This window comes from Acinonyx jubatus, chromosome D3 (assembly GCF_027475565.1).
Source record: "Acinonyx jubatus isolate Ajub_Pintada_27869175 chromosome D3, VMU_Ajub_asm_v1.0, whole genome shotgun sequence".
Classification (NCBI taxonomy): domain Eukaryota; kingdom Metazoa; phylum Chordata; class Mammalia; order Carnivora; family Felidae; genus Acinonyx; species Acinonyx jubatus.
Genome location: NC_069392.1, coordinates 52122490 through 52137726, shown reverse-complemented (window position 1 = coordinate 52137726; position 15237 = coordinate 52122490). Strand labels below are relative to the sequence as shown.

General features: G+C 39.6%; 1 protein-coding gene across 4 annotated transcripts in view; it reads left to right on the top strand.

Moving 5' to 3' along the window:
* The first annotated feature begins 4471 nt into the window (after positions 1-4471).
* Positions 4472-15237, top strand: part of TRAPPC8 (trafficking protein particle complex subunit 8) — an 81943-nt gene continuing 71177 nt past the window's right edge. For 3 of the 4 annotated variants that reach the window (XM_027068705.2, XM_027068707.2, XM_027068704.2), the window contains exons 1-2: positions 4472-4982; positions 12781-12975. In XM_027068705.2, coding sequence (XP_026924506.1) covers positions 4826-4982; positions 12781-12975 — 352 coding nt within the window. In that variant the 5' untranslated portion in view covers positions 4472-4825. The remainder of the gene's footprint in view (positions 4983-12780; positions 12976-15237) is intronic. The other variant, XM_027068708.2, reaches the window with a different exon arrangement.

Genomic DNA, 15237 nt, shown 5'->3' with positions numbered 1-15237 from the left:
TGCTACATTTTTATCCAGTTTTGGGAAGTATTTATATACAACTTAAAAGCAAGCATTTAAATTATTTTTAATGTTTGTTTTTGAGAGAGAGAGTATGCGTAAGTGGGGGAGGGGCAGAGAGAGAGGGAGACACAGAATCCGAAGCAGCATCCAGGCTCTGAGCTGTCAACACGGAGCCTGATGTGGGGCTTGAACCCATGAACTTCAAGATCATGACCTGAGCGGAAGTTGGACACTTAACGAACTGAGCCAAACAGGTGCCCCTTAACTATATTTTTTAAATTTTAGTGAGAGAGAGTACACAAGCAGGGGTGAGGGGCAGAGGGAGGGAGGCAGAGAGAGAGAGAGAGAGAGAGAGAGAATCCCAAGCAAGCTCCACGCTCAGTGTGGAGCCTGATTCAGGGCTTGATCCCGTGATTCTGGGATCATGACCTGAGCCAAAATCAAGAATTAGGTGGTCAACTGACTGAGCCACCCAGGTGCTCCTAAAACCAAGCATTAAAAAAAAATAAAATCAAGCATTGATACAATCTCTTATTTTAGAAGCATAAAGGAGAAAAATATTTACAAAAGATTTTTACCTGCAGATTTAATTAGAGAAGATTTATATGGAGTGTAAATACCTGTAATAAGTATAAAATAGAATTACGAGCTTTGGAGTACAAAACTGTGGTTATGATTCATCCTTAAAATAATTAGAAAGTGGATGTCATGTGTTTTAGAATGTTAATAAATAATCTTAAAACATCAAGTGCAGTAAATAAAATAGAAAATATGGGCCAACATGTGGGTTATATATTTGTCTTTTCCCCCCTAGCGTTTTAAAGCAACATAATGTAAAATCTTTGAGCTTAAGAAACTTTTCACGTATGAATTTTCTGGTCATCCCCTGATCTCCAATGCTCTGATATACAGGTAAGTGTCTCCTATGTGAAAACTATGTATCCAGGAATTAGAAAGGCTTTTACTGGGGTTTAAAAGCCAATACTCAATAGCACCATCTACTGTTCACACAATGAAATTTAATAATAGTGGAAAGAATAGATTCTCAGATCTTCACCTTCAGATGAATACAGCAAATCTTCTAGTCTCAACTTTCTAAGCTTACAGATAAAGAATGTGAGGCTCAGGAAAGATAAGTGACTTGTCAAAAGCCACAGATTTCTTGCTAAAACTATGTATACGAAACTATGCAAATGAAAATTTCTATAGGTGCTTTCAAAGCAAGGAAACGTGGAAAAAATTTACCCTAGTGATCAAGTCTCTAGGTTAAACTGTGCTGGTCCTGTTCCACGCTCCATTGCTGATTATCTTTGGGCAAGTTAATTAACTGTTCTGTGTTTCAGTTTCTACATCGAAAAATTGGCGATGCAAATACTTCTAAGGGTTTGTTGACAAGCAAAAGTAGTAGAGAATGTAAAGCATCATGCCTGGTGGATAGTGACCAATAATGGTGATAGTATGTCTATTCACAAGTGGTAGAACTGCTTTTTCACCCAGGCCTCTCTGACTCCAGTGTCTCTGTTCTTTCAACTTGACTTCACCAGCCATCAGAAGAGATCAGCAATACCATACACACCAAATAAAATAATCAATGAACGTTTGATAGCACAGTATACCAAAATATAAGCCCATTGGCTTAGCAGAAATTTTATGTCATTCTTTGATTTTGGGGAGAGAAGGAAGATAGTCCTCATATTTAATATTGGAAAAGAGGTCCTTAGTTGTTTGTGTTATTGTTACTATTTTGTCCAGCAAGTTTCCTCTTTTAGTGATAGACCCTATCCTCTTGACTTTGAGGTTGGGCACATGACCAAAGCCTGGCCAATCATAGCACCTCATTTTTCCTGGACACAGTGAATAGTCCCAAGGACATGAGATACAAAAAGCTCCAGTGTCCAGAGGAATCAGAGAAATGAGAGATGTGTGATATCTTGGACCCCATATAATACATTCAGTTACATACAAATACATTCTGCAGGGTATCTCATTAATAATAAATAATGAAATGTAGTGGACACCTTGACTTCCATCCCATATTCCCTCTCCTCTTCATTTAGCAACAGAAGACTATGTTTTTCAGTCTGTTTTGGAGATACATGAGATTGTGAGACTCATTAAGGCCAGTAGTATGTGAGTGAGATTATTGAGTGCCATTAATACAATTTGAACTTAAACTATTAATCATGTGCTTTTCCATTCTCTTTTGTCTACTCTTGTAGCCTGGAAGGCAGTGACTCAGCTTTAACCTTTAGATGAGGACACCTTATAAGATCAGGATAGATGAAGAAAGAAATAGATTTTTACAGTGAATTACTCACCCACTCTGTGGATGTGGTGTTAGATTGTAAAGTCAGTGCATAAGACAAAAATCCATTGAGGTTCAGCCATAAAGAGGAATGAAGTACTGATAATATGCTAACATGAATAAATCTTGAAAACACGCTAAGTGAAGGAAGCCAAACACAGAAAGTCACATCTTCTATGATTCCATTTATATGTAATGTTCAGAATAAGTAAATCTTATTGAGACAGAAAGTAGATTAGTGATTGCCAGGGGCTGGAGAAGGTATAAGGGTAGAGAGTGTCTGCTAATGTGTACCAAGCTTCTTTTTAGGGTGATGAAAATGTCCTGGAATTAGATAGTAGTAATGGTTCTACCACTTTGAATACACTAAAAGCCACAGAAATGTATACTTTAAAGGGGTGAATTTTATGGAATGTGAATATCTCAAAAAATTCACTTAGGCTAAAATATTTGAAAGTCCTTCTCAGGGGTGCGTGGGTGGCTCAGTTGCTTAAGTGTCTGACTCGTCATTTCAGCTCAGGTCATGATCTTGAGGTTCATGGGTTCAAGCCCTGTGTCAGGCTTTGGGCTGGTGTTGGCAAGCCTGCTTGGCTTGGGATTCTCTCTCTCTCTCTCTCTCTCTCTCTCCCTCTCTCTCTCTGCCCCTCCCCTACTCATTCTCTCTCTCAAAATAAATAAATAAATAAATAAACTTTTTAAAAAAGTGAAAAAAATAAGAGTCCTCAGAGAGGTTAATACAAATAGTTTTAATTTTAGTGTAAAAAATATGTTGCCTTTTTAATTACTTTGAGTACTAAATAAAGTTGTATGCTTGCATTGAGGCGTCCTGTTACCAAAAAAAAAAAAAAAAATGTATAACGAGTCATACTCACTTTTATAGGATTCTCACATAAGGGATTGAGGTCCAAGGTATTCAAAAGGGGATGTGTACTCCTGGGGATACAAGAAGAATTTCCAAGAGATGCTCAGGCACAGTTTTAAGGAAATGAATTCCCAGATCCTCAACTTGCATGTTATGTGTTCTAAATTGATTTGTGGCTAAAATGTCATGTCATTAGGTCCTGTCGTCCTTTCCTACGTTCCATCAATTTACAGGAGAAAGGCATACCTCTTGCCTGTCATAAATTCTTACCAAGGTAAAAACCTCAGGGTGCCAAACAATCCGACAATTTGACATACTGGTGTTGGGGAAGCCTCCTTTAAATTAAGGTACCATAAAAGCATGATAGAGCATTGTAGTTTTCCTTGCCTTGTATCTTTGGCTTATAATTCAGAAGGAATTCAAACAATTGAGTGACACTGTAATAGAATCCCTTTCATTCACCTCTACTTACGTAACCGAACAATCTCTAAAAAGGCAAGCTAAGAACAGAAGCCAGTTTAGGACTTCATTTGGTAAGGAATTACTGGCTTCCCACAACTCCATCACTGTGAAGTAAACATCCAAGCATAGTGGAGAAACGAACGTGGCGGCGGACGACTCAGATGTTTGCAAGCACACCACTACCCTGCGACCAACAAACATACAGTAGTGCCAGGAGTTTCCCCTTACACGCGTGTTAATTCCAGCACCCACAAGACCACACATTTCTGCTCACTGGTTGGGTCCACGTTTGTGGTAGTCCATTTCTAAAAGCATGGCTGTATTTAAACGATACAAGGTCTGCTTAGGCCCGCGCCACGAGAAACAGGCACATATCGCACGGGCAGCACACTTTTCCTTGAGCAGGTGTCCCTTGCTGCCCTACCGGGAGCGTGGGAAACAGCGCGAACAGCCACATTATTTTGCCTACTGTTTCCAGGGAGAGACTTTGGGGCTCCAAACAGGCCCGGCCCGCGTGGAAGGCGAGCGAGCTCCCGCACCACTGTGACAGCCCGGATCTCGAACGCGGACCCAAATGCTCGGCGCCTGCACCTCGCTCGGCTTTGCCAAAGGCTTGTGGGAGAACCAGGCCTAAAGTCGCGCGTCTCCTGTTTGGCTCCGCCCACCGCGCTTGTAGCCCCGCCTCACTCCGTAGGGGCCCACCCATCGCACCACTTCCGGCGCCAGCCTCCCAACCGGCCTCCGTCGCTCTTCACTTCCCTCTCCTCTGCTCTTTCCCCGCCCCATCGCCTCCTTTAATACCGTCACGTGAGGGGCGAGCGCGGGGCCTGCTGGGACGGGTACTGCCGGTGGGTCAGGGTTCGGCCTCAACATGGCGGTTCCGGTCGAGCAGTGACCAAGGTTTTACCGTCTGGAGGATTAACTGGCGATTGTCGGCGTCTCCACCCATCACGGTGGAATGCGAGGACGCCGGGGCGAGCCCTGAGGAGCGGCGGTGCAGGGGAGGGGTCCGTGGTGTGTGCCTGGGAGCTGAGGCAGCGGCGTCTGTTCCTTCTGTTGGTCTCAAGGCTTCAGTGTGGGGCCCCGCCCGGCCGGGCTAGGCCGGCGGGCGGCGGCAGTAGCTGCTGCAGCCGCAAGATCAGTCTCTGAGAGTGGGCCGGAGGGCGGGCGCCGCCGCTGCTTGTGCCGCGGCGATGGCCCAGTGTGTACAATCAGTGCAGGAGCTAATCCCGGACTCCTTCGTCCCCTGTGTCGCCGCGCTGTGCAGCGACGAAGCCGAGCGGCTCACTCGCCTCAATCACCTTAGCTTCGCGGAGTTGCTTAAGCCCTTCTCTCGCCTCACTTCGGAGGGTATGTGGTCTCCTCCCTTTTTCACTGTGCTTCCTCAAAGCCGGGCCGGGCAGGGAAGAAAAGGGCGATGTTTACATCTCGGAGCCGGTAGAGTGGCGTCTGCGGCTGGGGCCCCGGGGTGTCTCCACTGGCGGCTGGGGGAGGGGCCATGAGTGAGGTTGTCAAGACAGCGCGGTCCTAACCTCTAGTTTCTCTAGGCACTTTCCTTCTTCCCCGGACCAGCCGGGCTGCTGGGTAATTGGGGGGGGGGGGGCGGGGAAGAGCCCCAGAGAAGGGCGTTGAGACTGTTTTCAACGACCATAGGGAGGGAATTAGGAAGTTGCAAGGCAGGTAAGGGTAGGAAGATGCTGCCTTAGACCACTGAAGTCTTAATGAAGAAGACGAATCATCTTCCCCTGGGTGTTAAACTGGACTTTCAAAGTTGTTTTGAGTAGTATTCTTCTGGTAGTGGGGCCTAGCTCTGTCTCTTCTTAAGTTTATTTATTTTGAGAGTGAGAGAGCAGGGGAGGGGCAGAGAGAGAAAATCCCAAGGAGGCTCTGCACTGTCAGCACAGAGCCTGCTGCTGGACTTGATCTCATGAACCAGAGCGGAAATCTAGAGTTGGATGCTCAATCAAATGAGCCACCCGGGTGCCCTCCTGGGGCCTATCTCTTTCTAAGCTTCTATTTAGTTATGTTTTTTCTTTGAAAATGTAAACACTTTCTTAGGCATATAGTATTTTACTTAACCTCTTGTGAAAAAAAGTTATAAAAATAATAAAACTTGCAACAGCCTTTTGCCTGATGGATGAAGAAGTAAGGACAAATTGTAATTTGGATGGTTGGAATTAAATAGATTTATAGGAATGGAAAAGTCGTAAGATTCAGTTTTTCAGATAAAAGTTTAATCAACAGGAGAAATGTGTCTTTAATTGAAGAGCCGCCTGTTTTCATCACCTTTACATTCTTTATTAGTGAAAACTAAGCATAATAAAACTCCCGAGTATTTAACCAATATATTTACCTTTGCAAATAGAACATAGCAAAGTATAAATAAAGTTCTTTCTTCTTAAGGTCCGAATAAAATGAAGGGTTCTATGATGAGGTTGTATCAAGCAAATGACTATGATGTTTATTTGGTTATGATGATTTCTTCACAGAAAGTGCTGTGCCATACATGTATGTATTTACGTGCCACAGGTGTGTTCTTTGAGAGAATAGCTCCATAAGTTCACTTTATTATTTAAAGGAGAGTGGGAGCTGTCCAAAAAAACAAAGTTTGGGAACCTTTGGATTTTCTTCAGCTTGTACTTTAGCCATCAAGCTCAGCTCCTCCAATGTTCTACTAAATCAAGAACAACAAAGTGCCCTACATTCTGTTTTTGTTTTGTTTTTAAAATGTTTATTTGTTTTGAAAGAGAGAGTAGGGGAGGGGCAGAGAGGAAGAGAGAGAGAGAGAGACAGAGAGAGAGAGAGAATATCCCAAGTAGGCTCCATGCTGTGGGTGCAGAGTCCTGCGCGGGGCTTGAACTCACGAACCAAACTGTGATCATGACCTGAGTGGAAATCCGGTGTCTGATACTTAACTGAGCCACCCAGGTGCCCTTAAAGTGGCCTACATTCTTAAGTTCTTAAAAAAAAAGTGTGAGAATCAGTTTGACTTTGATGTGTATGCTCTTTCCTGCTTTGTTGATGAGGAATAATAACGCTACTACTTGATACCTGCTTTATTTAGCTCTTCTCTTCTAGTTCTCGTTGAATCCTATAGAGTAGATAACTCTTCTCACCATTTTAAATTTGAGAACATTGAGTCATAAAGATGTTAACTTGTCTACAGTCCTGTATGTGGGAAAGATTTAAAAACAGGCAATGTGACTCAAAGTATTCTTAAGTCATCTTATCTCTTAGCAGTAGGATTGTTATTCACACTAGAGAGCAGTGCTGTCCAGCAGAAATATGATGTGAGTTACATATATAATTTAAAATTATTTAGAAGTCACACTATAAAAAAAGTAAAAAGCAGGTGAAATTAGTTTTAGTATTGTATTTAACCCAATATTTCCAAAATGTTACTATTTCAACATGTAATCAGTATAAAACATCTTAGTATTTTATGTTCTTATGGCTAAGTCTTTGAACTTTGGTATCCATTTAGACATTTATAAGGTTTACATTTTAGTTTGGATTAGACATTTCAAGTGCCCAACCCAATAGCTTCATCTGGCTGGTGCTTCCTGTATTGAATAGTGCAGTGAATAGGGGCCCACCTCAGGATTTTTCTGATTTCCTTCTGTAAACTGCAAAAGATTTAGGAAGAAACAAAATGAATTGGACTTTCATGGTTAGGTAGAGAGTTGGTGGAAAGGAAGAGTGCCAGCATTTCCCATTGAGGGTGGGGATGAGGTGAGAATGGCAAAAGCTAGAAGTTAAGATTGAGTGCTTCCTGAGCAGTGAGGAAACTGCTCCATCAGAGTACAGTATAGTAAGGGAAGATGATTCCTAGGTAAGGAAGGATCTTGAATTCTGGGAATGGGATTTTGGATTTCATATCTAATGGTAAAAATGTGTGGTAGTCATAGATTCTTGAGCAAGGGTATCAAGTTGGGGAGATTAGAATTGTATGGTTTATAATGATAAGTAAGAGTTGATAAACATTTCAAAGTTTAAGGTGATTAGGACATTGGACTTTGGTGGTGGCATTAGAAATTTGGTGAAAAGGACATAATTTTCTGTAGTTTAATTTTTTGCTGATAAATAAATTTTGGGGTTCTTAGCCATCCAGAAAAGGCTACTGTTTTTTTTTTGTTGTTGTTTTTTGTTTTTTGTCTCAAGTGTGGGGATTCCTCAAAGATAGCGTATCTTTAGGCAATGAGGCATGAGAATATAACTTCAGGCACATAGTTTAAGAACACAACTAACTAAAACAGCTAAAATTTCCTTAAAAGGAGAAAGGAGTGTTAAAAAAAATAATTGGACTCCATTCTGGCCTGTGGGTATATTATTATTTGAGGTCAAAACTTGCTTTGACTATTGAGATATAATGTAGAGTGCACTTTTTTTTCGATTTCAGTAGAAAAACCCATGGTTTAAAGCTATAGTGAATAGTGAGGGAGGGTTGATAAAACAAATTTGAATACCATGCATGTGTAGGGCCTTAAAAATAGAGTTTAAATAAAAATAATAAAAAAAAAGAGTTTAGACTTGATGTATTAGTCAGTGGAGAGCCATTCTAGATTTCTTGGATACATGTTTTAAAATCCAACAAGTATTTCTTTATATTAAGTAATGGTGAGTATATATTTACTTAAGGGCTTAAAAAGAACAGAATGTAAATCTTTAGTGTAAATCTTGAATATTTTCTAAAGGACCTTTGAAGGAAACTTATTGCCTCTAGTTTTCTTTAAAAGGAAATATTTTATTAATTTTAACTACCATGTTAGTGTGACTAGATAATTAACCTACAAGTTTTTCAAGTACCAAACTTTGGATGAATTCAAGTCAAGTTTCAAAATTTAAATTTTTTTTTAATGTTTTTATTTTATTTTTGAGAGACAGAGTGTGAGCGGGGGAGGGGCAGAGAGAGGGGGAGACGCAGAATCCAAAGCAAACTTCAGGCTCCACGCTGTTAGCATAGAGCCTGATGCAGGGCTCGAACTCACAAGCTGTGAGATCATGACCTGAGCCGAAGTCAGATGGCCTAACCAACTGCGCCACCCAGGCACCCCTTAAAATTTAGATACATATGTTGTTTGTGTCATTTTTGTACAAGTTATGATTATTTTTCCAGCAATTCAGGTTTCCTGTATATAGTAAAGTCTCGTGTGCTAGGTAAAAACATAGAAGATATTATCATTTTTAAAAATATATTCCATAGGACACCCAATGTGTTATACATGCCCTGCAAATGAGTTTTATGATCAAATAAGTTTGCTTCAAATAGCATGTGTTTGGGAGAATTACAGTGTCACTGAGCACATTAAAGGCTCTGGGAAGACCTGGTATAAAGAGACTTTTTAAAAACTTAATCCTATGTTTCTCAAATTATTTGAACATGAAATTGATTTTTATGAAACAACTCTTAATTAGCTTGAGGAAACAGTAGTCTGTGGACCTGCACATACTGGGAAATGTTACTTCATAATACAGTATTCAAGAAATTATATTTATGAGACTACCTGGCTGGTTCAGTTGGAAAAGCATGCAAGTCTTCATCTCTGGGTCGTGAGTTCGAGCCCCATGTTGGGGGTAGAGGTTACTTATATAAAACAACAAAAAAATTATATTTATATGGTAACTTGTAAAAGTAAGACAATGGTAGAGCTGAATTTCACGTTGAAATTGAGATGTCATGTGATTATGATGTCACCTTTTGTGATATACTCTTAATGAAGCCAAGCTTTAGAACTGTGTGAGTTTTTTCAGAGTATTTCTTTTAATCATTCTTAGCTCTTATCTTCCTCTTTATTATAATGGTTAGTTTTGGGATATTCCAGTGTTTTACTTCTCTATTGTTGTATAACAAATTACTCCAAAATTAAGCACTTTAGGGGGGACAAAAGCATTTCTTGTCTCTCAGTTTGTCAGGAATCTGGGAGTAGCTCAGCTGGGTAGTTCTGTCCCAGGGTCTCTCTTGGATAGGGTCTCTCTTGAGGTTGCAGTGGTACTGTCAGCCTAGACCGTAGTCATCGGGGCTGGAGGATCTGCTTCCAAGCTCACTCATGTGGTTGTTGGCAAGTCTCACTTCCTCACTAGATGTTTTCCTGAGATCTCTGTTGTGTGCAGTGTAGGCTTTTCCATAGGCTCCTTGAGGATCCCCATGGCACAGCAGTTAGTTTCGCTAAGAGGGAGTGATGAAAGTGCACCCAAGATAGACCCTGTACTCTTTCATAACCTTATTTCAGAAGTGATGTACTCTTGTTTTTGCTGTGTTCTGTTGGGCACATATAACAACCCTGGGTGGGAAGGGATTACACAAGTGTGTGCATAACTCAAAATACAGGATTATTGGGGACTGTTTCAGAGGCTGGCTGTCACATCTGTTAACTCATTTCTGGATTTATTAGTAGGATTACCTAATAAATGATAAACTCATTCTGAATATGGGCAAAACTAGAATGTCTTTTTTTTTTTTTTTTTTTTTTTAACGTAACCTCTACCCCAAACGTGTGGCTTAAACTCATGACCTCTGAGACCAGGAGTCATGTGCTTTACAGACTAAGCCAGTCAGGCGACCCTAGAATGTCTTTTTCGTGTTGACACTTTTTTGTGTTGATACTAACAGTAATTAGCCAGTTTAAAATTTTGAGAGACACTTTTATGTTTTTTGACAATTAGAGACCAACTTTAGGGAGAATACTTGTACAGTATTTTCTAAAAGATATCAGAAATGCAGCATAGTATTTTCATGCTTTTCATTTTCTCTATTTCATAGTTAGACCAGCTGGGAAATTTAATTAGGGAAAAAGGCTTCTGTGTGTTTATTTAAATTAGAAAACAAACAATTATTGAAGAATTCAGAGAATTTCCTACTAAGCTTCCCACTACCCAGAACCAACTAATATTAATCTTATTACATTTACATTGTATTTCTTCCTTTTCTTTAAAAAGAAATCAAATATTATACAGTTGAGGTTCCCTTTCCTTTCTTCCTTTTTTAATCATAGCCAGTCATAATGGAACTTAAATGTATACTTTCTTTTTTTTTAATTAAAAATTTTTTTTTATTTTAATTTTTTTAATGTTTATTTTTGAGAGAGCTAGAGAGACAGAGCGTGAGCAGGGGAGGGGCAGAGAGAGAGGGAGACAGATTCCAAAGCAGGCTTCAGGCTTTGAGCCGTCAGCATAGAGCCTGACGCGGCTCTTGAACTCATGAACCGCAAGATCGTGATCTGAGCCAAAGTCAAGCGCTTAACTGACTGAGCCACCCAGGTGCCCCTGCATGTATACTTTCTATACATATATTTATTTTTATAATACAAGTGTACATATTTATGCCATATGTAGTATTTTTAAAAGATTATCGTCTTATGTTAATTAAAACTTGAGAAGTCAACAGAGAGGACACATAGGAAATTTTAGGAAGACATTTGATGTAACTTTATTTTAAAATATGGGCTTCATATAGAGGCTCAGTCAGTGAAGTGTCTGAATCTTGATTTTGGCTCAGATCATGATCTCACGGTTGGTGGGTTTGAGTCCCACGTCTGGCTCCATGCTAACAGTGTGGAACCTGCTTGGGATTCTCTGTCTCCCTGTCTCTGCCCTTTTCCTGCTCTCTGTCTCTCTCTCTCTCACACACACATACACACTCTCAAAATAAATAAGTAAACTTAAAAAAAAAGTTTGATGTAAAGATTCTCCTCTGAGGAAAAAAAGTGTTGTTTTTTTTTTTTTTAATGGGTAGGTATCCAAAGCCAGTTTTCCAGTTTGCCTCTTATTTAAAAATGATGATCCATGCTGTACTTGAATGTGTGTGATACCTGCTGCTTTCATTTTTTCTTAAGCACCTAACTATATAGTTATGTATATGTCAGGTTTGGTGCTCAGTGCTTTTCACTTAATTGTCTCATCTAACGATATCTCATCTAAATTCTTAAAGTAACCCTTTGAAGAAGGCATTAATTACATGTTATAGATGAGGAAATTGAAGCATAGAAAAGTTGAAAAGTTTTTAGGATAACATGTGGTGGGCTAGGATTTAAAGTAAAGTCTGACTTTAAAAGTTGAGTCCAGGGGCGCCTGGGTGGCCCAGTCGGTTAAGCGTCCGACTTCAGCTCAGGTCATGATCTCGCAGTTCATGAGTTCAAGCCCCGCGTCAGGCATCTGTGCTGATGGCTCAGAGCCTGGAGCCTGTTTCAGATTCTGTGTCTCCCTCTCTCTCTGGCCCTCCCCCGTTCATACTCTGTCTCTCTCTGTCTCAAAAATAAATAAACGTTAAAAAAAAATAAAAAAAAAATAAAAGTTGAGTCCTTAATATAATGGACTGCTTTTAATACTGTTATGGAAACTAATGATCTTCTTTGATTATATTTATGTGAAAAGAATACGTTCACATTTCCTGCTGTGCACTGTGGACACCGTCTTGTTACAGTCCCCTGCAAACCTATCCCCTGACCTAAAGTTCTGAAACACTGGTTATAAATCCTGTCGCCTTGGCAAGGCCTATAGCAGGGTGGAGTCAGGGTTTTGGGGTGGGGGAAGGGATCTGGGCATTTTCTTTTTGTTTTTTTTTTAAAGTAGACTTTCTTTTTTAGAGCAGACTTTCTTTTTTAGGTTCATAGTGAAGTTGAGCAGAGAATACAGAGTTTTCATATACCTTATGTTCCAGAACATAGCCTTATTACTATCAACATCTTGCTCTGGGGTGGGCACTGAGTTTTGTGATGGTAGAATAGGGCTGAGAATGCAGGCAGTATACTAGGAGAAGCAGAGGAAACCCACATGCAGCACTTAATTCCCCTTTCTTCCCCTTTACTATTTTCAGCATTGATACTACAGATCTCACAGGTCACACTGCCTGGGGATTGCCCTTAGGGTGAGTGAGAATTAGGGATTTGATATAGATGGGGATTGGTTCCTGGCAACTCCAGAAAATAGGGGGAAGGAAAGGACCTACAAATAGCAAAGTTGTGAGTAGTAGCATTGAGGGAGAAGGTATATAAGTAAGTCAGTTGTGTTGTACTTCTGGAAGACTTCCACTTGGAATTCCTGGTTTTTGATTTGTGCATTCTTTTTGTAAACTATTAACCCAATTGTTTATTGTTGGATTGTTATTGTGTAGGATTAATTTCAAGTTTTTTTCCTTTTTTTTTTTTTAAAGTTCATATGAGAGATCCTAATAATCAACTTCACATAATCAAAAATCTGAAGATAGCAGTAAGCAACATTATCACCCAACCACCTCAACCCGGAGCCATTCGGAAGCTTTTGAATGATGTTGTTTCTGGCAGTCAGCCTGCGGAAGGATTAGTAGCTAATGTGATTACAGCAGGAGATTATGACCTCAACATCAGTGGTATGTAGTAAGTTTTATTACTACAATTTAAATGAAATTTTCTTTTGTTAGAAAAAGTAATTCTGTATCTTGGAAATCATTCAATATTTAAATGCCTACTGGGTGCTAGAGCCTGGGAATACAGTATTGTAAAAAAACCAATCCTTGCTTTTACAGAGATTATAGTCAAGTAGGCAGCCAACTATGAATTACATCATTTCATTTTATTTTTTTATAATGAAAATGTTTTTATAGTTCTAATTGTAAAGTTAATAGGAGGCTCCATGAGGACAGGAACTTTGGCTCTTTATTTTCTTTCCAGTACTTAAAGTAATGCCTAAAACTTACGCATGATAAATCTTGAATGAAAGAACTAGCAGTAGATAAAAAGCAATATATTCTTTTGTGACATAAGTGATACTAAAATGAAAAGAATTAAGTTTATTTTACTTTTTATCCTGCTTGGTGTTAAGTTGAAGACATTTTTCTAATATATGAGTAAATATTTAATTTTTTGTAAGAGCTTATTTTTTAATTTTTTATTAAAAAGATTGTTTTTAATGTTTATTTTATTTTTGAGAGAGAGAGACAGAGCATGAGCGGGGAGGAGCAGAGAGAGAGGGAGACACAGAATCCGAAGCAGGCTCCAGGCTCTGAGCTGTCAGCAAAGAGCCCAACGCGGGGCTCGAACTCACAGACTGCAAGATCATGACCTGAGCCGAGGTTGGATGCATAACTGAGCCACCTAGGAGGCTCTCCCCCAATTGCCTTTTTGAAAAGCAAACTTGCTTAGAGTTCTTTGTATCTCTTCCTAGTCTTTTAAACTTCCAGTAGCCTCTTGATAAGATTTCATGATTGACATTAATTTATCAGATAATCTGTTTATCAGGATCTCCTTCCTGAAGTTTTCTCTCTGCATTCTTAGTGAGGAATGATATCATCTGTCAGTGGGGGAGAAAATTTGGTTCTCAGTGGTGCAAAAATCCTAGATATTACAATGGTTTGTGACTCTCCAAAGGACCATGGTACATAAATAGGTGCACGGTACATGTATATATCTGTGAAGACTAATTAGAAATGTCTAAAAGGCTCATAGGGGAGATTACAAAATAAAAGTTGTGAAACACTGTTCTGCTGCACGTTGGACTAGTTACTTTTCAAGGTCTGTTCCACAACTGTCAGCCTGGGGATTTCCTTCCTTTCTCTTCTCTGTAGACTCTCAGTTTTATCTTTTTTGGTATATTTTCTTAATTTGGTGAAGGACATCTCCAGTAGCTTCCTGAGAAAGGTCACTTGGAAGGTAAAGTTTTTGAGCCAATTAATGTCTGAAAATGCTTTTAGCTTTTATATTTGATAGTTTGGCTATATATATTGTTGGAAATAATTTCCTTCAGATTTATTTCACTTTCAGTTTCTGGTATTGCTGTAAAGAAGCTGGATGACATTAGGATACCTATCCCCTCATTCCCTCCAGCCTTCAGAAGCTTTTAGAGCCTCTTTATCTCTGTTTTGAAGTTTCATTTTGGGCCTAATTTAACTTTTTTTTTTTCACTCGTATCAGCAGCCCCTTTTGATAATTTGGGCATACATACTCTTTTGTTAAAAAAAATTTTTTTAATGATTTATTATTTTTGAGAGAGAGAGAGAGAGAAACAGAGCATGAGCAGGGGTGGAGAGAGAGAGGGAGACACAGAATCCGAAGCAGGGTCCAGGTTCCGAGCTGTCAGCGCAGCCCTATGCGGGCGGGGCTCGAACCAGCAGTGAGATCATGACCTGAGCCGAAGTTGACCGCCCAACCGACTGAGCCACCCAGGTGCCCTGGGCATACATACTCTTAAACTTGACAAATTTTTTTATACTGTTTCTTGGTTAATTTCTTCGTCATTGTTTTTCCCTGTTCTTTCTGGAACTACTTGTTAATTGGATGTAGAACTTCTCAGTTGCTCCTTTAGTGTTCTTTCCTTTTTTTATAAATATTGTTCATTTACAGCTCTGTGTCTTTTTGTTTTACTTTCTGGGTGATATCTTTATCTCTGACTGTATTTTCCTAACCTTCTGTTGAAATTTTAACGTTTATTGTGTGTGTATGTGGTTTGTTTTTTTTTTTTGAAACTTTGCCTTGCTCTCTTTGTTTTCCTATTTGTACTGGGCAGTTCTTGTGTCATGTTGTGGTATTTTAATTCAGGAAATTAATAAATTGTTGTTGGCTTCTTTTAGTATTTAAGTTTTCTTTTATCCTGTGTTTTCCTCTCATTTGTATTATTTTTTTCAGTTTGTTTTGGT